The following is a 25,262-nucleotide window of genomic DNA, read 5'->3' on the forward strand; positions in this document are numbered from 1 at the left end:
AGCAGTGGGCGTTGGATGGAGCTGAGTACGGGGACCATCCAGGCCAATCGCACGGGCACAGGTAACCATTACACCCTTCACCCCCCAGGCCAGGCTGGGTCCTCTTAGAGGTAAACGGTGTCAGTGATCATCAAGGAGTTTCTCCTCTGGGCACTGAGACCCTTATTCCCTATGGATGTCCTCTGGCCTGCTACTGACCCTGCAGCCAGAACAGAAGTCCCAGAAAGTGAAGGGATTTGGAGGGGCCATGACAGATGCAGCTGCCCTCAACATCCTTGCCCTGTCACCCCTGCCCAAAATTTGCTACTTAAATCGTACTTCCCTGAAGAAGATGAGGAGGAAGGGACAAGATGACAGTGCCTTTGACACTTTTCTTTGCCCTTTCTTTGGATCCTGACTTCTGCCCATCCCTGACATTTGGTTCCCGTTTTAATGCCCTCTGAAATAAGATTTCCCCGCCTATCATCTGCTAACTATTATGGACTCAGGCTCAGAAAGGCCTGTATTTCACCCAGGTGCCAGCCTCCACAGGTTCGAACCCAGGAGCCCAAGTTCCCTTTGGCCCTGACTCAGACACTATTAGGACTGACAAGTGATAAGTAGAGTCCCATACTCTCCTATTGACTCAGACTACCATATCTTGATCATCCTTTTCTGTAGGAATCGGATATAACATCATCCACGTACCCATGGCCAGCTGTGACTTCTCCATCCGCACCTACACCTATGCGGACACCCCTGATGATTTCCAGTTGCACAACTTCAGCCTCCCCGAGGAAGATACCAAGCTCAAGGTAGGCATTCTAGCTTTTTCAGGCTCTGATGGCCCTGATGTCTGGGGGTTGAGAAGCTGTAGGGTAGGTCTGCTTGTAGAGACGTTTTGTCCCCTGCTATTTTGTCCCCGGGGTGGGAGGGTGGGGGCTGATGGCTGAACCGGATGCACTGGTTGGGCTAGTATGTGTTCCAACTCTAGGTGCTTCTCTCTTCACTACCTTTGTCTTTAGATACCCCTGATTCACCGAGCCCTGTAGTTGGCCCAGCATCCCATTTTACTCCTTGCCAGCCCCCGGACATCACCCACTAGGCTCAAGACCAATGGAGCGGTGAATGGGAAGGGGTCACTCAAGGGACAGCCCGGAGACATCTACCACCAGACCTGGGCCAGATACTTTGTGAAGTAAGGGATCAGCAAGGCTGTGGGATCAGGACTGGCCTCCCCTTTGGCCACGCTGATCTCTGTCCCAACCCTCAACCTGGTTCCACTTCCAGATCTGCCTCTCCTCAGCTCACCTTTCTACCTTCTGGGCCTTTCAGACTTGGACCCGTCAGTCTTGCCCACTCCATCAGGCTTCCTGTTCTCTCAGTCTGGCCCACTTTCTTGGCCGGATCATTTATGACCTTTCTCTTGCCAGGTTCCTGGATGCCTATGCCGAGCACAAGTTACAGTTCTGGGCAGTGACAGCTGAAAATGAGCCTTCTGCTGGGCTACTGAGTGGATACCCCTTCCAGTGCCTGGGCTTCACCCCTGAACATCAGCGAGACTTCATTGCCCGTGACCTAGGTCCTACCCTCGCCAACAGTACTCACCACAATGTCCGCCTGCTCATGCTGGATGACCAACGCTTGCTGCTGCCCCACTGGGCAAAGGTGGTAAGGCCCAGACCTGCATGGTGCTCCAGTGACCTTCAAATCTAGCCTCCAAATGACTGGCTCCCAAACTTAGAGCAATTTCTCTACCCAACTGTGGATTCCTAGAGCACCATTCCCCTGGACCTCCAGGGCGCCATGGATCCCACAGTTGTCACTTTAAACCTCTCTAGGCTTGGGGTGGTAGCTCATGCTTATAATCCCAGCTCTTTGGGAACCCAAGATGGGGGGATCACGTGGACCTAAGGAGTTCAAGATGAGCCTGGGAAACATGGTGAAACCCCATCCCTATAAAAATAAAATAGAAAAGTTAGCCGAGTGTGATGGTGGCACGCCTATAGTCCCAACTATTCTGGAGGCTAAGGTGGGAGGTTTAATTGATTATAAAATTTGAGGCTGCAGTGAGCTGTGGTTGTGCCACTGTACTCCAGCCTATGTGACAGAGTGAGACCCTGTCTCAAAAACAAAAACAAAAAATCCCTCCCAAAACTTCTCTAGTTGCATTCTTCCCACCACCCATCTTCAGGATTCCTACAAGAGGAAATAGAAGTTCCAGAAGCCTGTGTGCAAGGTCCAAGGTCACTTGCTTTTCCTTTGCAGGTACTGACAGACCCAGAGGCAGCTAAGTATGTTCATGGCATTGCTGTACATTGGTACCTAGACTTTCTTTTTTTTTTTTTTTTGAGACGGAGTCTTGCTCTGCCACCCAGGCTGGAGTGCAGTGGCCGGATCTCAGCTCACTGCAAGCTCCGCCTCCCGGGTTTACGCCATTCTCCTGCCTCAGCCTCCCGAGTAGCTGGGACTACAGGCGCCCGCCTCGTCGCCCGGCTAGTTTTTTGTATTTTTAAGTAGAGACGGGGTTTCACCGTATTAGCCAGGATGGTCTCGATCTCCTGACCTCGTGATCCGCCCGTCTCGGCCTCCCAAAGTGCTGGGATTACAGGCTTGAGCCACCGCGCCCGGCCGGTACCTAGACTTTCTGGCTCCAGCCAAAGCCACCCTAGGGGAGACACACCGCCTGTTCCCCAACACCATGCTCTTTGCTTCAGAGGCCAGTCTGGGCTCCAAGTTCTGGGAACAGTGTGTGGCTAGGCTCCTGGGATCAAGGGATGCAGTACAGCCACAGCATCATCACGGTAAGCCACCCCAGTCTGCCTTCCTGCAAAGCACACCTCAGACCCCGTAGTAGTCTCACCAAAGACTGACAGACCTTTCCTGTCCAGCTTCCCCCGGCTAGCCTGCCCCTTTTGGGCAATTCTGGGGAACCATGATTCCCTGTCTTGCCTTTCCTTCACAGGTCTGCACACGTCATTGCCCCTTTTGCAACTACTAAGGCACTTGCACCTGCCTCAGACTTCTCAGCTCCCCTTGAGATGCCTCAATCTTCATACCCCCTACTCCTTAGCAGCTAAGGAATGTGCCCCTCACAGGGCTGAGCTACCCACAGCCACTTCTCCCTCATGTGACCTTTACCTACAGTCTCTGGGGACCCCCAGTGTTAAGCCTTTGTCTCTTTGCCTTTGTCCTTACCCTAAAACCTCCTGTACCATGTGGTCGGCTGGACTGACTGGAACCTTGCCCTGAACCCCGAAGGAGGACCCAATTGGGTACATAACTTTGTTGATAGTTCCATCATTGTAGACATCACCAAGGACACGTTTTACAAACAGCCCATGTTCTATCACCTTGGTCACTTCAGGTGAGTGGAGGGCGGGCACCCCCATTCCATACCAGGCTTATCATCTCCTACATCAGATGGCTTACATCACTCTACACCATGAGGGAGCAGGAAGGTGTTTAGAGTGGAACCTCGGGAGGGGCACACCCATCCCCTTTTGCACCATGGAGGCAGGAAGTGACTAGGTAGCAACAGACAACCCCAATGCCTGAGGCTGGACTGCGATGTAGAAAAGCAGAGTCAGTGCCCAGCAGCATGGCTCCAGGTCTAGAGACCCAGGGCACAGCTTCTGCAGGAGTTATGGGGTGGGTATATGGGTGGGTGACTTCTTAGATGAGGGTTTCATGGGCGGTACCCCGAGGGACTCTGACCATCTGTTCCCACATTCAGCAAGTTCATTCCTGAGGGCTCCCAGAGAGTGGGGCTGGTTGCCAGTCAGAAGAACGACCTGGACAAAGTGGCACTGATGCATCCTGATGGCTCTGCTGTTGTGGTCGTCCTAAACCGGTGAGGGCAATAGTGAGGTCTGGGAAGTGGGCTGAAGACAGGGTCGGGGGCCTTGGCAGGATCACACTCTTAGCTTCTCCTCCCCACTCCCTAGCTCCTCTAAGGATGTGCCTCTTACCATCAAGGATCCTGCCGTGGGCTTCCTGGAGACGATCTCACCTGGCTACTCCATTCACACCTACCTGTGGCGTCGCCAGTGATGGAGTGGATACTCAAGCTCAGCCTGGGCATTAAAGGGACTGAGTCAGCTCACACGCTGTCTGTGGCTAAAGAGGGCACAGCAGGGCCAGGGTGAGCTTACAGTGACATAAGCCCAAGGGCAGTGGTTTGGGTGATTCACTTTCCCCTCTAGGTGGTGCCAGGGGCTGGAGGCCCCTAGATAAAGATCAGTAAGCCCCAGTGTTCCCCCAGCCACCATGCTTATGTGAACGTGCACTGTGTGCTGCTTGCTTTGGAAACTGGGCCTGGGCCCAGGCCTAGGGTGAGCTCACTGTTGTACAAACACAAGATGAAGGGTGAGGGTAAGGAAAAAAAGAGACTAGGAAAGCTGGGCCCAAAACTGGAGACTGTTTGTCTTTCCTGGAGATGCAGAACTGGGCCCGTGGAGCAGCAGTGTCAGCATCAGGGCGGAAGCCTTAAAGCAGCAGCAGGTGTGCCCAGGCACCCAGATGGTTCCTGTGGGACTAGCCAGGAAAAATGGCAGCTCTTAAAGGAGAAAATGTTTGAGCCCAGTCGGTGTGAGTGGCTTTATTCTGCGGGGCAGCACCCCGTGTCCGGCTGTACCAGCAAAGAGGAGGCACGGGGGCCTCTGGAATGCATGAGAGTAGAAAAACCAGTCCTGGGAGCGTGAGGACAAATCATTCCTCTTCATCCTCCTCAGCCATGCCCAGGGCCCGGGTGCCTGGGGCCCCAGCAGGCGTTGCCCGCTGGATGGAGACAATGCCGCTGAGCAAGGCGTAGCCCACCATGGCTGCCAGTCCTGCCAGCACAGATAAGATCTGGTTCCGGCGCGGGTATGGCTCCTCCTCAGTCTCTGGGCCTGCTGGTGTCTGGCGTGGCGGTGGTACCTCAGCTGAGGGTCAAGGAAGGAAGGTGAGTTAGGGGAACTAGTTCTCAGATCCCTGCCCACTCTCCCCAGGGCTGCTCCTCCCATCTGCCCCTTACCTCCATCCCAGGGGAAGTAGAGACTGAGGATGTGGGTACAGTAGGCACAGAGGTTGTGCAGCCCCCGCAGGTGGGCCTGCAGCTTCCCACTGGGCAGCTTTGCCTGCAGCAGCAGGGCCAAGTAGCTAAAGACGAAGGCGTCCAAGGAGGCAGGGCTGGAGCAGAGAGAGAAGGGTGGGATGGAGGAGAAGCACTGGGACAGAAGGGGTAAAGATGGAGCTGGAGGAAGAGTCAGCCCTTGAGGTGGGCTCTGGGCAGCAGGCGGCCATCAGGGAAGGACAGGACACACAGTTCTAGACCTGGTATTGGGAGAGATCCCCAGGTGGCGCCAGCCTGGCCCTGAATAGGGCTCTATCCCAGGGCTGCATAAAGGGCACATTCAGTGCCCCACAGCTCTTCAGGCCCCTCCTGTGCCTGGCTGCCCTCCCACCTTACCCTTTTGTACCTCTGAGAAGGCTCTGGCCCCACACACAGCCCCACTGTCAGCAGGGCCAGTATCTGTCCCAAGGACCTCCTGTCCAGAGCCTGAGCCCACCCCAGCCCCAGCCCCAGCTGCTCCATCTGAACCTGTATCTTCTTCCAAGCCACCCATTACCCTCTTGGAGTCAGACTCACGCATCTCCAAAGAAGAACTTTTGAGAGCCCAGGCGCTGAGAGAGCAGGGTCAGACACTCCCGAGCCTCTCGGTACAGCTGTAGGGATGACACAGGTAGGCTTGCAGCTGTGGGAACAGTTCCACCTCCCCACCTAAGCACTCCCATTCCTGGCCAGCATCCTTGGGGCTCATCTCATACAACAGCCCCAGGTCTCAGAGCTACCTCCTTCTCCAGCTCTTCCTCATCCTCAGGCATGTGCTCCCCACTCAGCAGCTCTAGCCGTTCCATGTACTGCCGCTGCATACGGCCAGGCAGGAAGAAGTTGAGGGGAAAGGGCATAGCCTCTGCATACCACTTCCGGGTCACTTCCACATAGTTCTTGGTGTCTATCCAGAAAGTATGTACCTGGATTGGGTAGGCAGGAAGAAACAGGCAGGTCTGAGCCAGTGCACCTGTCTGATTCAAGGTGGGCTTCTGACCCCATGCTGTCCTGAGTCTCTGGGTGGGTCTATGTGTGCCCAACCCCTCCCCTGCTAACCATGGGTGCTGGGAGGTCTGGGCACACTCACCAGCACCGGGAGCAACTTCTCCTCCAGGAGAGACATGAAGGCCAGGGTGTCTGCCCCTTGCCGAGCTGACAGATCATAATCAGCATTGTACTTCTGTGGAGAAAATATCCATGGCGTGGACACTGGGGGGCTGCAGGGGCACTTCACCAAGGAGGAAGGAGTCCTGTCTGGTACCCCCCTCACTGGCCTCTGAGTGTAGTGGAGGTAGAGCAAGGAACTTTTCCTGCCAAGGCTCCCTTGCCTGGGCCCAGCCAGTAGGCTGTTGCTGTTGGCAAAAAGCCTGGGTCTTGGAGCCTGCTGGCCGTCAAGGTCCAGCGCCCAATGCGGGGAAGGAGGGAAGGCTGGGCCGCAAACTAGGAGCAGCTCCCAGAATTTCCATGGAAAGCTGGAAGGACGCCTGCTGACGGCAGCTTTCTAACGGTAACTTCCCCGACCCAGACACCACAAAGCTAGCACAGCGGAGCTCAGATGCAGGCTGGGACTTGGTCCATGCCTCAGGAACCAGGGAAAGCCATCCTCACACTCCCTGGATCCAGGGAACCCACGCCCAGGGCCCCCCAGCTGGTTCCCTCAGTGCCCAGCTCTTGGCTATTTATTCCACTTCATTCCATGGCCCAGACACCACTACCACATACACATTCCACCCATACCCCCAGGTCTCAGCCTGCCCTACCTTCCCAGGCTCCAGTCCCTGCTCCTCAGCATTCCCCTCCACATCCTGAGTAAACTTTGTCCCCAGATAACCTCTTGAGCATGATCCTTAAATCTCCCTGAGCCTCAGTTTCTCCCGTGTGGAATGGGGGTAAGAATCTCTTTCTCTCAATGCCCCTGTGTTAGGAAATAATTTAGAATACTTTGGAAACTGGAAAAGCTCTGTTCACACCTAAGGAATCAGGGCAGTGGCCCTGGCCCTGCCAGGAACCTTGTCTTTTATCTGGATCCTCTCTTTTCAGGCTGCTCAATAATTCCCCAGGACCTTAACTTTTGGGAAATTAGAAATGAGGAAGAGCGTCCCACTTCTGACACTGTGTTCCCTCTTGGAACCTGACCATCAATGCTAGAAGAACCCTTGGAAAACATGCTGGCCCAGCCCTCTAGTTTTACAAATAAGGGAGTGCCAGCCCTGAGAGGTTACGTGGCCTGCCCAAGATCACACAGTCGATGGCAGAGTAAAGAGCAGAGCCTAGGCCTCCCCACTCCTCTAGTAATGCTCTTTCATCTTCTCCAACCTAGCTGTAAGTCTTGTCCATCCTGAGCCCCATATCTAGCCCAACCTAGTCCCTGGAAACAGGGAAGTGGCCCTTAGAAATCTCTCTCCAGTGCCACCATCAGAGGCCAACTGCTGTCTTCTACTCTCCTTCAGCCTGTGCTCCTCTCCCTCCCTGCCTGACAGGCAGAAGGTACTGTGCCTCTGGATATCCCCACAGTGCCCTGAGCTTCATCTCTTGCCGACTGCTTTAATACATCACAGTGACACTGTGTGTGTCTCCACCAGCAGACTATTGCTCCTTGATGCTCTGAGTCACCTACATCTAGCATGGCATATATCTGGTGCTCAATAAATGTGTATTGTACAGAATTGACTGAACTTCTCTTACTGGCAGCCCCCTCTATCCAAATCACCTACCTCTTTTCGAAGGTGGGTGATGATCTTGTGTGGAACAGAGATGACCTCTCCATGACTGGTCCGAAGGGCAGGCAGAGTTCCTGATATTGAGAGAGAAGTACACCTACCAACCAGACCCTTAGCTGCCTAGTCATACATAGTTGCAACACATTCCTCCCTATCTCCTGCTTCTCCCCTTGTACATACCCTTCCTTACCCCCAAGGGACGGTACCTGAAGGGCTCCGCCAGGGGTTGCTGATCTTGTGTACCTTCAGTGGAGCACCAGTAAATCTGGCATAGGTCTGCAGGGAAGGAAGCAGACGTCAGAAAGGCAGGGCCATGGCCCCCACAGCAGTATCAAGAAGAGAAATAACATTTATTGAATACCTTATGTGCCATTCCCTGTACTTAGTATCTTAGTCTTGAAATAAAAGGGGGAGTCATTACCATTTCTATTTGCAAATGGGCAATACAGGGCTCAGAGAGATTACAGACATGTCCGTGATTACAGGTCAGCCAGGAAAATCCTTTCCTCTTTCTCCTCCCTTTCCATCTACCTGGTGGACATCTATCCTCAGAAGCTTTTCCTAACTAGTATCCCTCTTCTTGGAAGCACTGACCATGCCCTTCTCTTTGGCAGTATCTATGATCTGTTCCTATTTTACTTATACGTGAATATTTTATTATATTTATTTGCTTACCTATCTGCCTTTCTGTAAACTTAAACGGAGGGAACATATTTTATTCATCTTTGCATGGCAATATTTAATATTTGGAAGAAATCTAATAGATGCTCTTTAAAGCAAGGAGTCAATGAATAAATCAAGCAAACGAGTCTGTCTGATTGCTAAGCTCTTTCTACAAAGCCTGGCTGTGAGTCGTTTGGTCCAACAAACAATAGGCTCAGTAAATGCTGTTAAGTGAGGAGGAAGAGGAAAAGGGGGCTGAGGAGAAGGCAGGAATTCCAAGCTAGAGTGGGTCCCTGAGAGAGTCCTGCCTCGTAAACCTGCGAATGGAGAAAAAACGCCCAAAGAGAAAGATCTCCGCAAGGTCACACAGCCAGTGAGTGGATGAGCAAGGACTAGAACCCATCACCTGAACTCCCAACCAGGCTTCTTTTCATTGCTGCATTAAGCCTAGAAATCTACAGCATAGGGCATTGAGCCCATATCGGCCACGTACACTCTTTGACTGCCTCAGTTTCCCCCACTGCGCCCGTGCTGAGTAGCCCTGGCAAAGTTTGGACGCCCGGCTAGTTCGGCCCCCTCCCCAGTCATCAGGGCACAACAGAGTGCGCCAGCGCCACCCCTCACCAGCACGGCAAGGCTGTCCAGGTCCACTGAGGGCAGCCCCCAGCCCCCTGACCAGCAGAACAGCTCCATGGGCGCCGCCATCTTGCCCGCCCTCTGTCCCGGAAACACTTCCTTGTGTGCTCCTGCCCTGCCCAGCACGGACCCGCCCCCTACCACCGCCCCTCCGGTAGTTGCGGTCATGGGGCCGGGGGAGGTCCCCGGGGAGGCGAGGCTTCTTCTGGTCCGACTGGCTGCTGAACTGCGGGGGACTGGGCCGCGGGCCTCCGGGGAGGGCGGCCGCCGGCCCATCCAGAGGTGGCCCCCGTAGCGGGACAGCGCTGTCGGCCCGGCGCGCCTCAGCGAGTCACGGCGCCTCGGCTGAGTGAAGCCCCGAGCCCCTGAAGGCGCAGCAGGCTTAGGAGAGCGGGGTCTTGTGCGCCTGGGCCAGGTCTGAGGGCTCTTGCCAAACTGCACGTGGCTTGTACTGCTCCGGGGCCCCTTGGGGCTCGTCCCTGAGCGGGGACTGCGGGGGGGTCCCCCGAGCAGCATGTTTTCCACAGCGCGTTATGTTTGGAGCGGGCCCTGCGCCTCCTGTCGCCATGGAAACAAAACAGGGGCGGTGGCGGCGGCCGGAGGCAAGGCCGGGCTGGGGCTTGGGTGGGGGAGGGGAAGAGCGGCTCGCAGGCTGTTGCTTAGGTAACGGGAACTCAGGCGCCCCTCTGCTTCATCTGGGTCACGGCCCATTCGCTAGTACCCACAGTGTTCCACAGTCTGGTCCTTGGCTCCTCGCCTGTCCCCCTGGTCTTCTACGCCTGTCCCTGGTGTCCCTTTCCTCTTTCCTGGTTTCTTCAGTCCAACCTCACCACTGCTTTAGATTCTCCCTTCAGTTTCCGTCAGACGCTTCCAGACTCCCAAGCTTTCCTAGGAATGAGGGAAAATGGAGAAACAGGCACGTATCAGGGGACCCTCACCCTAATAAAGAGCACTTGCTCCGCCAGAACATCTAACTTCATACCATGTGGGCATCCCTGGGCACTATAGCAAGCTAGTTTCGGCCACTCCCTTGGCATCCTTTCCTGCCAGCTGTGGAATAATGCCCACTGTCTAGGACTGCCCCTGCCAGGGGTGCTTGCCTCCCACAATCGTGGCTTCCAGAAAACAGTAGCATTCGGTAGTGCTGTGTGCGGAGACCCCCAACAATGTAATGACTGCGGAGAGGGAGGCACCTGGGGGAGGATCATTAGGGAGAGGTAGAAGGCAGGGAGGCCTCCAGGATTCTTTCCCAGTGCCCCTGGTTCCCAGAGCTGATGATGCCTCCAGGGTGATTGGCAGCTCTTTGTTTCAGCCCCCCCTCACCCGCCTGCTGGCCCCCCCTCCAACTCTGTCCCTCCGCCCCCCGGCTCCTGCTCTCTCCGCCTAGCCTTTTCCCCTCCCAGCTGCCTGCCTGCCAGGGGTAGTGAGCCGGCTGAAAGGCATGGAGACGCAGGAACTTCGGGGGGCCCTGGCTCTTCTCCTCCTTTGCTCTTTCGCATCTGCTAGTCAGGATCTGCAGGGTAAGCCTGTCTCCATCGTCTTAGACCGCTCTGTGCGTCTTCCCCATTTTCCCTCAACCCAAGTAGCAGAGAGCATGTGGGCAAGGGGAAAAGGAAGAGTCCAGAAACTGAGCCAGAGGAAAACGTTAGACTGCCTAGGGTTGGTGAAATTATGGCCTGGTGTACAGGAGTGGGCACACAGAGTAGTGGGGGAGTTGGAACGGGCCAGGGTCAGGCATGAGGCCAGGGCAGAGGACTCAGGAACTGGATGCTCAGGCTGCCTGGCTGGGGTGGTTCCTGAGCATCTGTAGGCACCCTAGGGTCTGGGAGAGCAGCCTGAAGGTGGGCATACTGTAGGTCCCTGGGCTTCGTCCCTTTGGGCTCCTGGCTGCCCAAGGACAGGGCGGGGGTGGGGACCAAGAAGCCTGGGCTCTCCCGGAGGTCTGGTGGTGGGATGGGCCAATGGATGTGGGAGAGGTAGCTGGAGCAGATGACACAGGCATAGATTCTTTATTGGCTGGAGGGAAAACCACAGATTGGCCAGGACACAGGAGGCAGAGGAGCTGGGTCCTACAGTCCCATGGGAGATAGCCCAGATGGTGGGAGGGTCAGAGCCCTCGGTGGGCAACTGTTCTTATCCAGAGCGAGTGTGCTGTGCCCCTAGGATGGGAGGAGGGGAACTAGGGTGTGGAACGAGCCAAATCCAGGAGTGGAAAGAGAAACTGCCTCCCGTTTCTGCGTTGTGGGAACCAGGTGCCACTCCTGAGGGGGATCAGCACAGCATCTCCTTTGCGCCACCTGGTGGGGGCATCTCAAATGTGTGGGGTGCTGTTTCTGTGTTTCCAAGTGCGCCTCAAACCTGCAGGTTCCCAGAAGGTGGTAATAGGCAATAATGGGGAAAGGAAGGCACAGCGGCTCTGTCTTCTGAGAGCAACAAGAGTTGAGGTTTTGTTTTGTTTTGTTTTGTTTTTTTGAGACGGAGTTTCACTCTTGTTGCCTAGGCTGGAGTGCAGTGGCGTGATCTTGGCTCACTGCAACCTCTGCCTCCCAGGTTCAAGCGAGTCTCCTGCCTCAGCCTCCTGAGTAGCTGGGATTACAGGCGCCCGCCACCATGCCCGGCTAGTTTTTGTTGTTGTTGTTTTTGTATTTTTAGTAGAGACGGGGTTTCACCATGTTGGTCAGGCTGGTCTCAAACTCCTGACCTTAGGCGATCCACCCGCCTCAGCCTCCCAAAGTGCTGGGATTACAGGTGCAAGCCACTGTGCCCAGCCAAGGGTTGAATTTTGAGGGGACTAACACTGCCTGGTGATGGGAGTAGGGGGTGATGTGGGCTCAGGGGAGGGCATACCTTAGCATTTGATCCCATTCTCTAACCTTGATAACCCCTGCCTGACCAGTAATTGACCTGCTGACTGTGGGCGAGTCTCGGCAGATGGTAGCTGTGGCAGAGAAGATCCGGACAGCCCTGCTCACTGCTGGGGACATCTACCTCTTGTCCACCTTCCGCCTGCCCCCCAAGCAGGGTGGTGTCCTCTTTGGCCTCTATTCTCGCCAAGACAACACGCGATGGCTGGAGGCCTCTGTTGTAGGCAAGATCAACAAAGGTGACTGGTGGGCATCTCCTTTCCTGCAATGGTGACCTCTTTTAAGCATTCTCCTTCATCCCTACTTCACAAGTGCTTCCTCATTCTCCTTGGCCTCCACTGGGGACCAAGGTCCCATCAGGCTGTGCCCAGACATCAGGGGTGCCTGGTATGGGGTGCTTACAAGGTGCTTTAAGAGGCCATGTACCAGGCCGGGCGCAGTGGCTCAAGCCTGTAATCCCAGCACTTTGGGAGGCCGAGACGGGCGGATCACGAGGTCAGGAGATCGAGACCATCCTGGCTAACACAGTGAAACCCCGTCTCTACTAAAAAAAATACAAAAAACTAGCCGGGCGTAGTGGCGGGTGCCTGTAGTCCCAGCTACTCGGGAGGCTGAGGCAGGAGAATGGCGTAAACCCGGGAGGCGGAGCTTGCAGTGAGCTGAGATCCGGCCACTGCACTCCAGCCTGGGCGACAGAGCGAGACTCCGTCTCAAAAAAAAAAAAAAAAAAAGAGGCCATGTACCAAACAATAGGGTGAGGCTTGAGTCCTGATATTTGTAGGGATGGGAGATTGTACTTGGGGATGCTTGGAGGGAGGGTGAGGCATGTCTCTGTGCCTCAGCGGTGATATAGAAAGGTCTTTCAGATCCCTGGAACAGTTCAGTGGCCACAGAACCAGCTGTCACCATAGGAGAGGACAGAGTCATCTGATACCGATGAATACTAAGAAAGTATTTGTCTCTAAACCAATTATTTTTTCCAACAGAGTCTCGCTTTGTTACCTAGGCTGGAGTGCAGTGGTACAATCTCAGCTCACTGCAACCTCCACCTCCTGGGTTCAAGCGATTCTATCTCAGCCTCCTGAGTAGCTGGGACTACAGGTGCCCACCACCACGCCTGGCTAACGTATTTTTAGTAGAAATAGGGTTTCACCATGTTGACCAGGCTGTTCTCAAACTCCTGACCTCAAGTGATCTGCCCACCTTGGCCTCCTCAAGTGCTGGGATTACAGGTGTGAGTCACCGTGCCTGGCCTCTAAACCAATTTCAAAAACATTTATTGTGTACCTATTACATACAAGGTGTTGACAGCTACATAGTAGAATTAGGGATGGGGGCCCTAGAGATGTGGTATCCAGCAGAGTTGATCCAAGGCTCAGCTGGGAGGCAGGGGGAAGGGAATAGCACCCATACTGATCTCCCCTCCTGGGCAGTACTGGTGCGATACCAGCGGGAGGATGGCAAAGTCCACGCCGTGAACCTACAGCAAGCAGGCCTGGCCGATGGTCGCACACACACAGTTCTCCTGCGACTCCGAGGTCCCTCCAGACCCAGCCCTGCTCTACATCTCTATGTGGACTGCAAACTGGGTGACCAACATGCAGGCCTTCCAGCACTGGCCCCCATTCCTCCAGCAGAGGTCGATGGGCTGGAGATTAGGACTGGACAGAAGGCATATTTGAGGATGCAGGTGAGCCGGGAGGAAGCTCTGAGTTCTGTGGAAATAGAGTTTGCACCAGTTGGGGAAGGGGTTAGTAGACCTTCCCACCTTACTCTGCTGCTATCCCCCCAGGGCTTTGTGGAATCTATGAAAATTATTCTGGGTGGGTCCATGGCCCGGGTAGGAGCCCTGAGTGAGTGTCCATTCCAAGGGGACGAGTCCATCCACAGTGCAGGTAACACAGAGACTTGTTTGCTGACATTGGACCATGGGTCCTGTGGCCTTTGGTGACTCCTGTCTTCTTGACCTCCCTCTCCCTTAAAACCCATTCCTTTGGCTCACCTGTTCTTAGGGTTTCTAACCCTGTTATTCCAAATCTTTTACCTGACTCCACAATCTCCAATACAGCCATCCCAGAAAAAAAAGCGATCCAAGAGAGGAATTAGTTAGTTGCTTGGTCTTGGCTGACCAAGAGATACTGGTCTCGAGTATTTTGTTTTGTTTTTTTTTTTTTTGGAGATGGAGTCTTGTTCTGTTGCCCAGGCTGGAGCGCAGTGGTGCAATCTGGGTCACTGCAATCTCCACCTCCTGGGTTCAAGTGATTCTCCTGCCTCAGCCTCCCAAGTAGCTGGGATTACAGGCGCCCACCACCATACCCGGCTAATTTTTGTATTTTTAGTAGAGATGGGGTTTCACCACATTGGCCAGGCTGGTCTCGAACACCTAATCTCAAGTGATCCACCCACCTTGGCCTCTCAAAGTGCTGGGATTACAGGCGTGAGCCACTGTGCGCGACCTGGTCTCGAGTCTTTTATAGTTCCCACTGGCGGCTATCACCAGCAATTTCTCTGAGCATTGCCCATCTGCCTGCTCTCTCTGACAGGGATGTTCAGAAGCTCTCAGCTAAATAAAACCTCCCCAGATATTTGAGGGAGAGCTCTTTTTTTTTTTTTTTTTTTTTTTTTTTGAGACGGAGTCTAGCTCTGTCGCCCAGGCTGGAGTGCAGTGGCGCGATCTCGGCTCACTGCAAGCTCCGCCTCCTGGGTTTACGCCATTCTCCTGCCTCAGCCTCCCGAGTAGCTGGGACTACAGGCGCCCGCCACCTCGCCCGGCTAGTTTTTTGTATTTTTTAGTAGAGACGGGGTTTCACCGTGTAGACCAGGATGGTCTCGATCTCCTGACCTCGTGATCCACCCGTCTCGGCCTCCCAAAGTGCTGGGATTACAGGCTTGAGCCACCGCGCCCGGCCGAGGGAGAGCTCTTGAAGAAGGGAATGGGATGGCTGGGTGTGGTGGCTCACACCTGTAATCCCAGCACTTTGGGGGGCCGAGGTGGGCTGATCACTCAAGGTCAGGAGTTCAAGACCAGCCTGGCCAACATGGTGAAACATCATCTCTACTAAGAAATACAAAAAATTAGCTGGGCATGGTAGTGGGTACCTGTAGTCCAGTTACTTGGGAGGCGGAGGCAGGAGAGTCACTTGAACCCGGGAGGTGGAGGTTGTGGTGAGCTGAGATCACGCCACTGCATTCTAGCCTGGGCAACAGAGCAAGACTCTGTCTCCAAAAAAAAAAAAAAAAAAAAAAAAAAACAGAAGGGAATGGGATGTACTGGGGCCCTGGCCCTGCGTTGGGTCCATCCCTTCTGCCATTACCATGCCTAGGAACCAGGAGGATTTGGGTTTTGACTTCCTGTGAAGCAACTCCCTTAGAGGGCCTTTTGCCCTGTGGAAGGAGCTGGCACTGCTTGTCTGCCAGCTCTACCCTCCCAGTATCCAGCACCCCATCTTTATTTGGGGCTCCAGCCCTGTCCCTGTCCTCACCTTCCTCCTCCTTCCTCACCAGCCAGGCCTCTCTTCACTTCACCTCACCCCTCTGACTATGTTTTCTTCTCCTCTCCAGTGACCAATGCACTGCACTCCATTCTAGGTGAGTAGGCCACACTGAAGCGGAAGCAGGGACGGGGGAGGAGGCCCCAGGCTCTGGCAGCTGCCTGAAACTAAGTCCTCTTCAGTCAGGAGTGTAGTAGGTTTAAAGGCAGAGGTGGGCAGCCGTGGCATGTGCTGGCTTATTGCCCATGGAGGGCCCAGGACTGGTGCTCCAGTACTGAGCCCCTCACACCCTGGGTCCTGACAGGGGAGCAGACCAAGGCGCTGGTCACCCAACTCACCCTCTTCAACCAGATCCTGGTGGAGCTGCGGGATGATATACGAGACCAGGTTTGGGTGGGCCGGTGAAGGGTGGCACTGATTCTGGGGTGGGATGGCAGATGTCAAGTGCTGACTCCTCCCCATCCTTCTCCAGGTGAAGGAAATGTCCCTGATCCGAAACACCATTATGGAGTGTCAGGTGTGCGGTGAGTGGGAGAGCAGGGGAGGCTCCAGATGACAGTGCCACGTTCCCCATCCAATGGCTTTGGCTTTCCCTTCTCGTGGCTTAAATAGTGACCACCGGGTAGCTCTGACTGTGTCCACCCCTCAGGCTTCCATGAGCAGCGTTCCCACTGCAGCCCCAATCCCTGCTTCCGAGGCGTGGACTGCATGGAAGTGTACGAGTACCCAGGCTACCGCTGTGGGCCCTGCCCCCCTGGCCTGCAGGGCAACGGCACCCACTGCAGTGACATCAATGAGGTGGGGGAGGGCGGAGCCCAGAAGGGTACAGAAAACTGGGGTGAGGATGTCAGGAGAAGCCCAAGAGGGTGGGATAAATGCTGGTCCAGAGGAGAGGAATTTGGAGTTTAGGAGAGGTCAGAGGCAAGAAGAGAAATGCAGGATGGGAGAGACAGAAGGCCTGGGGCAAAGACTGAAGGCCACACAGGGAAGGAGCTGGGGAAACTGCAGGGGAGGCTTGAGATGGAAACCAGGCGCATGGGGAGGGAGAGAGGGAACCCCGAGGGAAGCGGGGTGGGGACCAGGAGCAGGAGCACAAGGCGGTTGTGTGGGGAGAGCTGCACAAAGGGGAGACCTGGAGCAATGGTTCATGGATCACAGGCAGGGGCCTGAGTTTCCCAGAGGGTGGCCTGACCTCTGCCTTCTCATCTGGTCCCCAGTGTGCTCACGCTGACCCCTGTTTCCCGGGCTCCAGCTGCATCAACACCATGCCCGGCTTCCACTGTGAGGCCTGTCCTCGAGGGTACAAGGGCACACAGGTGTCTGGTGTGGGCATTGACTATGCCCGGGCTAGCAAACAGGTCAGACTGGGTAGTGTGTGTGGACAAGGGATCTTGGTCTTGTAGAGGCCAGGGGCTTCTGGGTTGGACATGGGACCCTTGTGATGAATGGGACATGGATGGCTTTGCATCGGCTTTGGGTCTGGGCTTAATGTTGATGTTCACAGATAAGGCCATACCAGTATCCTCTGCTGTATCTGAGGAGACCCACCATAGGTCTGGTTCCACCCAAAGTCTGCCCCTTCAGGTCTGCAATGACATCGATGAATGCAACGATGGCAACAATGGTGGCTGTGACCCAAACTCCATCTGCACCAACACTGTGGTGAGCTGAATACCCTGAGTGTATTCTGGGGTGGTGGGAATGGTAAAACCCCAACCCTCGCCCCTTCTTACCTTCAAATTTCCTGCTGCCTTTCCTCCTCCCTAGGATACTACACAGATTAGGTGTTCACATGGACTTGGTTTGGAATACTAGTTTGCCTCTTGCTAGCTCTTTGGGAGGTTATTTAACTTTTCTGAGCCTCAGCTTCCTCATCTGAAAACCAAGGCTGTTATCCACCCTGAAAGGCTGTCATGAGAACCTAAAGGAGATACTGATGTGCCCGGCATAGCCGAGTGCCCAGCCCACACCCCGCAGGTGGGGCAGTGCTGGTCCTGGGTGCCTGGTGGGCTCACCCTCCTTCCTAAGATGCCGCCTCTCCACTCTTAGGGCTCTTTCAAGTGTGGTCCCTGCCGCCTGGGTTTCCTGGGCAACCAGAGCCAGGGCTGCCTCCCAGCCCGGACCTGCCACAGCCCAGCCCATAGTCCCTGCCACATCCATGCTCACTGTCTCTTTGAACGCAATGGTGCAGTGTCCTGCCAGGTGAGCTAGGCTTCAGGCATGGAAGGAAAAGGGAGAGTCTGGGGAAAGGGGTAGGGCTATGTTTAGGGCTTGGGTTGCAGGCCTTCACAGGAGAGAGGTGGGCCTGAGCCCAGGAACTGGTTGGTGGGGAGAATAGAACCTGAAGCAGGGAAAATAGAGGGAGGAGGGGAGCCAGACCAAACTGCTAGCTCCTACCCTTTGTGTTGCCCTAGTGTAACGTGGGCTGGGCTGGGAATGGGAACGTATGTGGGACTGACACAGACATCGATGGCTATCCAGACCAAGCACTGCCCTGCATGGACAACAACAAACACTGCAAACAGGTACAGGGAGTAGGCGGGTGAGGGGGCGTAGTGGGGAGCCCAGGCTGGGTCAGGCCAGAACTCATCCATTCTCTTCCCCTGAACTTTAGGACAACTGCCTTTTGACACCCAACTCTGGGCAGGAAGATGCTGATAATGATGGTGTGGGGGACCAGTGTGATGACGATGCTGATGGGGATGGGATCAAGAATGTTGAGGTGACTCCCAGATTGCCCTGCCCCTTGAAGCTCCTCTCCTCTCCTCCTGTCCTCTCAGTGCCTCTCTTACCTCATTTGGCAGCTCTCTAGGAAGGGCCGAATACTCCAAATCAGAGAGGCAAAAACCTCGTGCCCAGGACAAGGAGGCTGGGTGGGTGGGACTGTGCTGAGCAGTTTGTCTATCACAAGGGTGTGATCTTAGAAAAGGATACAGTGTGGCCGGGCGCGGTGGCTCAAGCCTGTAATCCCAGCACTTTGGGAGGCCGAGACGGGCGGATCACGAGGTCAGGAGATCGAGACCATCCTGGCTAACACGGTGAAACCCCATCTCTACTAAAAAATACAAAAAAAAAAAAAAGAAACTAGCCAGGCGGGGTGGTGGGCGCCTGTAGTCCCAGCTACTCGGGAGGCTGAGGCAGGAGAATGGCGTAAACCCGGGAGGCGGAGCTTGCAGTGAGCTGAGATCCGGCCACTGCACTCTAGCCTGCACAGAGCGAGACTCTGTCTCAAAAAAAAAAAAAAAGAAAAGAAAAGGATACAGTGACAAGGTAGGTGCAAGATGACAAGTGATTTAGGGGAGACCTGACCCTTACCCTCCCACCCCTCTGCCCAGGACAACTGCCGGCTGTTCCCCAACAAAGACCAACAGAACTCAGATACAGATTCATTTGGTGATGCCTGTGACAATTGCCCCAACGTTCCCAACAATGACCAGAAGGACACAGATGGCAATGGGGAAGGAGATGCCTGTGACAACGACGTGGATGGGGATGGTGCAGGCCTGGGGCTGAAGGGGTGGCTGGGGGACCTGTAAGAATTTGGATCAGGTAGGGATGACGAAAGGAAGCTAGGAAGTCTCTGTGAACTGGGGAGGCAGGCTTGTGGACGCTGGCCTGGGTGAGGAGAGATTACCTGCAGCAGATGTCAATGGGAATGTGAGGTAGGGCGTAGCGTTGGGCAGAGTGTGGACTAGAGGGTGAGACAAGAAACAGGCAGATTTCCTGACCAGTTGTCCTCTAGGTGGGGAGACAAAGTTCGGGACTTTCGCCAACCTAGGAGAGAGAGTATGGCATGTTCTAGTAACAACCTTGTGCTACCCATGTCTTCTAGGCATCCCCAATGGATTGGACAATTGCCCTAAAGTCCCCAACCCACTACAGACAGACAGGGATGAGGACGGGGTGGGAGATGCTTGTGACAGCTGTCCTGAAATGAGCAATCCTACCCAGGTACAGGGGGATGGTAAGGACGGGAGGATGGGAGGGATGAGAGTACTGATGGATGAAGCCCCAGCCCTTTGGATGGGAAGTGGTCAGATCACCCTCTTCAGAGTTATAAAGAGGAGATGGTGAGAACAGGTCCCTCTCTCTCAGACAGATGCAGACAGCGACTTGGTGGGGGATGTCTGTGATACCAATGAAGATAGGTAAGGTCTTGATCAAGAGATGCAAGGTATTTCTTTTTTTGTTGTTTTTTGCTTTTGAGATGGAGTTGTGCTCTGTCACCCAGACTAGAGTACAGTGGCACAATCTTGGCTCACTGCAACCTCTGCTTCCCAGGGTCAAGTGATTCTCCTTCCTCAACCTCCCCGAGTAGCTGGGATTACAGGCGTGTGCTACCAAGCCTGGCTAATTCTTGTATTTTTAGTAGAGACAGGGTTTCACCATATTGGCCAGGCTGGTCTCGAACTCCTGACCTCAGGTGATCCACCAGCCTCTGCCTCCCAAAGTGCTGTGATTACAGGTGTGAGCCACTGTGCCTGGCAACATGCAAGTTCTTATAGGGGATCTTTTACTTTCCTCTAGTATATCCTTTTTTTTTTTTTTGAGACGGAGTCTCGCTCTGCTGCCCAGACTGGCGTGCAGTGGCACAATCTCGGCTCACTACAAGCTCTGCCTCCTGGGTTCACGCCATTCTCCTGCCTCAGCCTCCCGAGTAGCTGGGACTACAGATGGCCACCACCACACCTGGCTAATTCTTTGTTTTTAGTAGAGATGGGGTTTCACCGTGTTAACCAGAATGGTCTCGATCTCGTGACCTCGTGATCCGCCCACCTCAGCCTCCCAAAGTGCTGGGATTACAGGTGTGAGCCACTGCACCCGGCCTCCTATTTTTTTTTTTTTTTTTTTTTGAGACGGAGTCTCGCTCTGTTGCCCGGGCTGGAGTGCAGTGGCTGGTTCTCAGCTCACTGCAAGCTCTGCCTCCCGGGTTTAGGCCATTCTCCTGTCTCAGCCTCTGAGTAGCTGGGACTACAGGCGCCCGCCACCTCGCCTGGCTAGTTTTTTTTTTTTGTATTTTTTAGTAGAGACGGGGTTTCACCGTGTTAGCCAGGATGGTCTCGATCTCCTGACCTCGTGATCCGCCCGTCTCAGCCTTCCAAAGTGCTGGGATTACAGGCTTGAGGCACCGTGCCCGGCCTCCGGCCTCCTATTTTTTTTTGAGATGGAGTCTCACTCTGCCACCCAAGCTGGAGTGCAGTGATGTGGTATCGGCTCACTGCAACCTCCGCCTCCAGGGTTCAAGCGATTTCCCTGCCTCAGCCTCCTGAGTAGCTGGGATTACAGGTGCGTGCTACCAAGCTCGGCTAATTTGTTTTTTAGTAGAGACAGGGTTTTCTTGTGTTGGCCAGGCTGGTCTTGAACTCCTGACGTCAGGTGATCTGCCCACCTTGGCTTCCCAAAGTCCCGGGACTACAGACGTGAGCTACTGTGCCCGGGCCATAGTATATTCTAAATTCCTTCTATGATTTAGCCTTAATTCTCTATCGCTAGTGAGCAGGAAGTCATTCTTATAGTCATCCCTCCGTTCCTACTGCGGGACCTTCACCTCACAGAACTGACTGCCAGAGGTCGATTATATGGAGAGTAGACTCCAGAGGCTCCCAGGCAGAAGCAAGGGGAAGGACAAGGAGTACCTTTAAAGCCTTTATTTGGTACCTGTTCTTCTGATTAGTGATGGGGATGGGCATCAGGACACCAAGGACAACTGCCCACAGCTGCCAAATAGCTCCCAGCTGGACTCAGACAACGATGGACTTGGAGATGAGTGTGATGGGGATGATGACAATGATGGCATCCCAGATTACGTGCCTCCTGGTCCTGATAACTGCCGCCTGGTACCCAATCCCAATCAGAAGGACTCAGATGGTAAGCCTGGGGACCCAGAGCGCGTTAGACTGGTGTTGCCTTTGCCCAGCTGGAGGCAGCAAGCCCCGTTGGGAAGTGAGGAACGGCAAGGTGGGGAAAGAAGTCAGGAATGCAAGGCCCAACAGGTGGTATTGTTGCCTAATGGCAGTGGCCAGGGCCTTCCTGAGCACCCAGCCTCACTCTGCCCAGGCAATGGCGTTGGTGATGTGTGTGAGGATGACTTTGACAATGATGCTGTGGTCGACCCCCTGGATGTGTGTCCCGAAAGTGCAGAGGTAACGCTTACGGATTTTCGGGCCTATCAGACCGTCGTCCTGGATCCTGAGGGTGATGCTCAGATTGACCCAAACTGGGTTGTGCTCAACCAGGTACTCGGGGCAGTGGGCTGGGCAGGTGCTATCAGACAGGGCTGCTGGGGCGGGGTGGGCCTGGGAGGGATAGTACACCTGCATCACAGCTTTTTCTTTACTATACAACCCCAGGGCATGGAAATCGTTCAGACCATGAACAGTGACCCTGGCTTGGCAGTTGGTATGTAAGGGATATACAGTTCAATCACTTCCAAATGGTGGAATCCTATAGGGGCAGAGGGTAGGGGAGGAAACCAACAGGGAGAATGGGCAAAGTGATGAGAGAGAAGGCAGTGGCACAAGCTGGCCACACACATAGCAGGCATCCTTTCCCAACTTCACCCCACGATGGGCCACCAGTAGCTTTGCTGCCCCTGACCTTTATCCCACCCCCACCCCAGGATACACGGCCTTCAATGGTGTGGACTTTGAAGGCACTTTCCATGTGAACACAGTGACTGACGATGACTACGCAGGCTTTCTCTTCAGTTATCAAGACAGTGGCCGCTTCTACGTAGTCATGTGGAAGCAGACGGAGCAGACCTACTGGCAGGCTACACCCTTTCGGGCGGTTGCCCAGCCCGGGCTGCAGCTCAAGGTCCCCAACTGCTCAGATTTCCCAACCCAGGGCCCTTTCCCAAAGCTCTCCTCTGCAGCCCCAGGGCCTCCCCCACTGCTTGACTGGGAACCCTCTTACCCAGACATCTGGCTTGGAGCCAGCTCTCTGGGGCCCCAGGGCATTTTCATGACCGCCTTGACTCCCTTTCTCACCTGCACTTACCGACCTGTTGTCTCCCCTCACTCCAGTTCTGCAGTTGACCCACTGTCTTTGCCAATGTCTCCCAGGCAGTGACATCAGTGTCTGGCCCAGGTGAGCACCTCCGAAATGCCCTGTGGCATACTGGCCACACCCCCGATCAGGTACGACTACTGTGGACGGACCCACGAAATGTGGGCTGGCGGGACAAGACCTCCTATCGCTGGCAGCTTCTGCACCGGCCTCAAGTTGGCTACATTCGGTAAGGAGAGGGGCTGAGCCCACCTGTGGGACTCAGGCCGGGCCTGTACTTCCTCTTTAGATGGGACTCACCAGTGACCTCTCCATGGGTAGGGACTGCAGCCACTTCTCTCCATCTCCCTTCTCACCACGGACACAAGCACCTATGAGTGATGTTGGTGAAGTCACTCCTCCTCCATGACCTATTTTCCCCTCTGTAAAATGAGGGCATTGGGTTAGATGCCCTTTACAGTTCTCCAGAAGCCTCCAAACCTAGGCCAATCTGTGGAGGGGCACATCACATCTGGTCCCTTAGTTGGTATGGCCTGGAATCTGTTTTATCAACCTGGATAAGGATCATCTGACCTGGAAGGGATCATCATTTACAGAAGAGAAAACCAAGGCCCTGACTTCACAGGCCTCGGTTCAGCACTTTGTTCACAACTTTGCATTCCTCTCCAACAAGTAGCCCTAGATGGTGGGGATGAACAGGAAGGGAGGGGAAATGGGTCTGCTTAGAGGCTGGACTTTCCGTGGCCAAGAGCCCAGAATCCAGGAACCTGGGTTGGTTCCCCTTTAAGGTGCCTGGGGCTGTGGGGTGCCAGGACAGGGGATAAAAGGGGGTAGACTAGAGCCTGGGAAGCGGGTGACTTCACCCCCCAGCCCATTGTGCTTATCGTCATGGCAACCCAATCCTCGCTTGGAATGCGGCTGGTGCTTTGAGATGCAAAAGGAGCTGGACAAAGAGCTAGGGGCCCCAGGCCTGAGAAAAGCACCCCCCTTCCCTCTCCATTCTGCCTCCCTTTCCCTCCCTCCCTTCTCTCTCAGGCCTGGTGAGCTCAAGGGGGGCTGGGGAAAAGCAGGGCCCCAGGCATGGTGGCAGAGTGCCCACTGGCACCCTAGCACCAATGGACACTCCTATCCTGGAATCCTGGACAGGGTGAAGCTCTATGAAGGACCCCAGCTTGTGGCAGATTCTGGGGTGATCATTGACACATCCATGCGAGGGGGGCGTCTTGGTGTATTCTGCTTTTCCCAAGAAAACATCATTTGGTCCAATCTCCAGTATCGATGCAATGGTGAGGTGACTGATTGAGATCAACCTGATCCTTCATGCCTTGCGGGAGAGCCACATCCTCTGACTTGACTTATTTCCCCTTCAGACACAGTGCCTGAGGACTTTGAGCCATTCCGGAGGCAGCTGCTCCAGGGAAGGGTGTGAGGAGGAGGCCACCGGATTCAGAATTCAGAATTTTAGACCCTTTGGCCTTGGGGTCCACCCTGGAGACCCTGAGGTCTAAGCTACAGCCCCTCAGCCAACCACAGACCCTTCTCTGGCACCCAAAAGGAGTTCAGTTCCAGAGGGGTGGTTGCCCCACTGTTCAGGGGATGAGTTTTCAAGGGGTATTACTCAGGCACTAACCCCAGGAAAGATGACAGCACATTGCCATAAAGTTCTGGTTGTTTTCTAAGCCAGTGCAACTGCTTATTTTAGGAATTTTCCGAGATAGGGTGGGGAAGTGGAAGGAATCGGGAAGTAGAAGAGAAAGCTTGGGAGGGGGGAAGTTAGGGATCTAGGGGAAGTTTGGCTGATTCGGGGGTGCGGGTGGGGGAGGTGCCGGATGGAGTTAAGTGAAGGATAGGGTGCCTGTCGGAGGATGCCCGAAGTCCTCCCAGCCCCACTTACTCACGGTGGCAGCGGCGACACTCCAGTCTATCAAAGATCCGCCGGGATGGAGAGCCAGGAGGGCGGGGGCTGCCCCGCTAGGGGTAGGGGGGAGGCCGGGGGGGCCGGAGGCCGGGACGAGTGCAATATTGGCGGGGGAAAGAACAACACTGCACCGCGTCCCGTCCCTCCCGCCCGCCCGGGGCCCGGGATCCCAGGATCCCGCTCCCCACCGCCTGAAGCCGGCCCGACCCGGGAACCCGGGGCGCGCTGGGGAGTTGGGAATTGGGTTCACCTTGGAGGCCAGAGAGACTTGGCGCCCAGAAGGCAAAGGGAATGGTAAGGGGGAGGGGGGAAGAAGAACGGGAGTTTGCGGAGTCCCGGAAGGCCGCTTTCCGACGCCCGGGCGTTGAGCGCGCTTGCTCTTTAAGTACTCAGACTGCCGGGCGCGGAGCCGTCGCCATGGTGACGCGTGTCCCAGCAACCGAACTGAATGGCTGTTGCCTGGCAATGCCGGGAGTTGAGGTTTGGGGCCGCCCACCTAGCTACTCTGGTTTTCTCCGGCCTGCGAGTGGGGGGCTCCCCGCCTCCCCGGCCAGCGTTCCCGGGCGCGCTGACGTCAGACGCCCCCAGCCCGCCCAACGCCCGCCCCGGGGTCTCGCCGCGCACAAAGCTGCGCCTTGGGTACCGAGCGGCGCGCGGGTGGGAGCGGTGGTCTCTCGTCTGCTGATCCGATGCTCTCCAATCCCGTGCCTCGCCGAAGTGTTTTTAAAGTGCTTTCCAACCTGTGTCTTTGGGGCTGAGAACTGTTTTCCGAATACAGGCGGAACTGCTTCCGTTGGCCTAGAGCGCAGCCTGCGACTGCGGGACCCAAGTTCCACGTGCTGCCGCGGCCCGGGATAGCTTCCTCCCCTGGTGCACTGCTGCCGCACA

The 25,262-nt window shown here is 55.2% G+C and overlaps 2 protein-coding genes, 3 long non-coding RNA genes and 1 pseudogene across 11 annotated transcripts; 3 read left to right on the forward strand and 3 right to left on the reverse strand.

Annotated features, from left to right (window-relative positions):
* On the forward strand, window positions 1-4,563 carry LOC117074619 (annotated as a pseudogene). Its single transcript, XR_004433638.1, has 9 exons — window positions 1-61; window positions 661-794; window positions 1,005-1,177; window positions 1,413-1,650; window positions 2,248-2,299; window positions 2,613-2,782; window positions 3,182-3,346; window positions 3,716-3,832; window positions 3,927-4,563. The product of XR_004433638.1 is annotated as a lysosomal acid glucosylceramidase-like (transcript).
* On the reverse strand, window positions 4,564-9,839 carry LOC117074617 (metaxin-1). The gene is made up of 8 exons (XM_033196254.1): window positions 9,082-9,839; window positions 8,001-8,070; window positions 7,789-7,868; window positions 6,162-6,254; window positions 5,815-5,997; window positions 5,612-5,688; window positions 4,997-5,151; window positions 4,564-4,904 (listed from the first exon to the last, which is right to left on the reverse strand). Exons 1-8 carry the CDS (start codon window positions 9,607-9,609, stop codon window positions 4,690-4,692), a joined length of 1,401 nt encoding a protein of 466 aa, XP_033052145.1. The 5' UTR covers window positions 9,610-9,839; the 3' UTR covers window positions 4,564-4,689.
* On the forward strand, window positions 4,795-7,740 carry LOC117074622. The gene is made up of 2 exons (XR_004433641.1): window positions 4,795-4,924; window positions 5,581-7,740. It is a non-coding gene; the product is annotated as an uncharacterized LOC117074622 (long non-coding RNA).
* On the forward strand, window positions 9,839-24,135 carry THBS3 (thrombospondin 3). Of its 6 annotated transcripts, XM_033196243.1 has the most exons (23): window positions 9,839-10,613; window positions 11,990-12,196; window positions 13,391-13,647; window positions 13,750-13,852; window positions 15,519-15,545; window positions 15,753-15,835; window positions 15,921-15,972; window positions 16,098-16,246; window positions 16,666-16,806; window positions 17,033-17,110; window positions 17,498-17,650; window positions 17,863-17,973; window positions 18,063-18,170; window positions 18,784-18,943; window positions 19,281-19,399; window positions 19,544-19,596; window positions 21,123-21,316; window positions 21,506-21,684; window positions 21,799-21,847; window positions 22,068-22,264; window positions 22,513-22,685; window positions 23,603-23,742; window positions 23,827-24,135. In XM_033196243.1, the coding sequence occupies exons 1-23, from the start codon at window positions 10,535-10,537 to the stop codon at window positions 23,883-23,885; spliced, it is 2,871 nt and encodes a 956-aa protein (XP_033052134.1). In that variant the 5' UTR covers window positions 9,839-10,534; the 3' UTR covers window positions 23,886-24,135. The 6 variants fall into 6 exon arrangements, with proteins under 6 accessions (XP_033052134.1, XP_033052137.1, XP_033052135.1 ...); XM_033196244.1 differs by lacking the exon at window positions 15,519-15,545 and having other exon boundaries at window positions 10,430-10,613; XM_033196245.1 differs by lacking the exon at window positions 11,990-12,196 and having other exon boundaries at window positions 10,490-10,613; window positions 23,827-24,133.
* Window positions 13,214-16,100, reverse strand: LOC117074621. Its single transcript, XR_004433640.1, has 2 exons — window positions 15,787-16,100; window positions 13,214-13,672 (listed from the first exon to the last, which is right to left on the reverse strand). It is a non-coding gene; the product is annotated as an uncharacterized LOC117074621 (long non-coding RNA).
* LOC117074620 lies at window positions 18,828-21,564 on the reverse strand. Its single transcript, XR_004433639.1, has 2 exons — window positions 21,107-21,564; window positions 18,828-19,222 (listed from the first exon to the last, which is right to left on the reverse strand). It is a non-coding gene; the product is annotated as an uncharacterized LOC117074620 (long non-coding RNA).
* Window positions 24,136-25,262: the final 1,127 nt, after the last annotated feature.

Source organism: Trachypithecus francoisi, unplaced genomic scaffold (genome assembly GCF_009764315.1).
Source record: "Trachypithecus francoisi isolate TF-2019V2 unplaced genomic scaffold, Tfra_2.0 Lachesis_group5, whole genome shotgun sequence".
Classification (NCBI taxonomy): Eukaryota; Metazoa; Chordata; class Mammalia; order Primates; family Cercopithecidae; genus Trachypithecus; species Trachypithecus francoisi.

Bases quoted from the DNA above. Each gene is read 5' to 3' on its own strand.
- LOC117074617 (XM_033196254.1), bottom strand. From the start codon at position 9,609: ATGCTGCTCGGGGGACCCCCCCGCAGTCCCCGCTCAGGGACGAGCCCC. The intron at 5,998-6,161 runs GTGAGTGTGCCC...TACCCAATCCAG, and splicing joins AGAAGTTGCTCCCGGTGCTG to GTACATACTTTCTGGATAGA. The intron at 5,152-5,611 runs GTGAGTCTGACT...TCTCTGCTCCAG, and splicing joins AAGTTCTTCTTTGGAGATGC to CCCTGCCTCCTTGGACGCCT.
- THBS3 (XM_033196243.1), top strand. From the start codon at position 10,535: ATGGAGACGCAGGAACTTCGGGGGGCCCTGGCTCTTCTCCTCCTTTGC. The intron at 13,648-13,749 runs GTGAGCCGGGAG...CTATCCCCCCAG, and splicing joins AGGCATATTTGAGGATGCAG to GGCTTTGTGGAATCTATGAA. The intron at 21,317-21,505 runs GTAAGCCTGGGG...CACTCTGCCCAG, and splicing joins CAATCAGAAGGACTCAGATG to GCAATGGCGTTGGTGATGTG.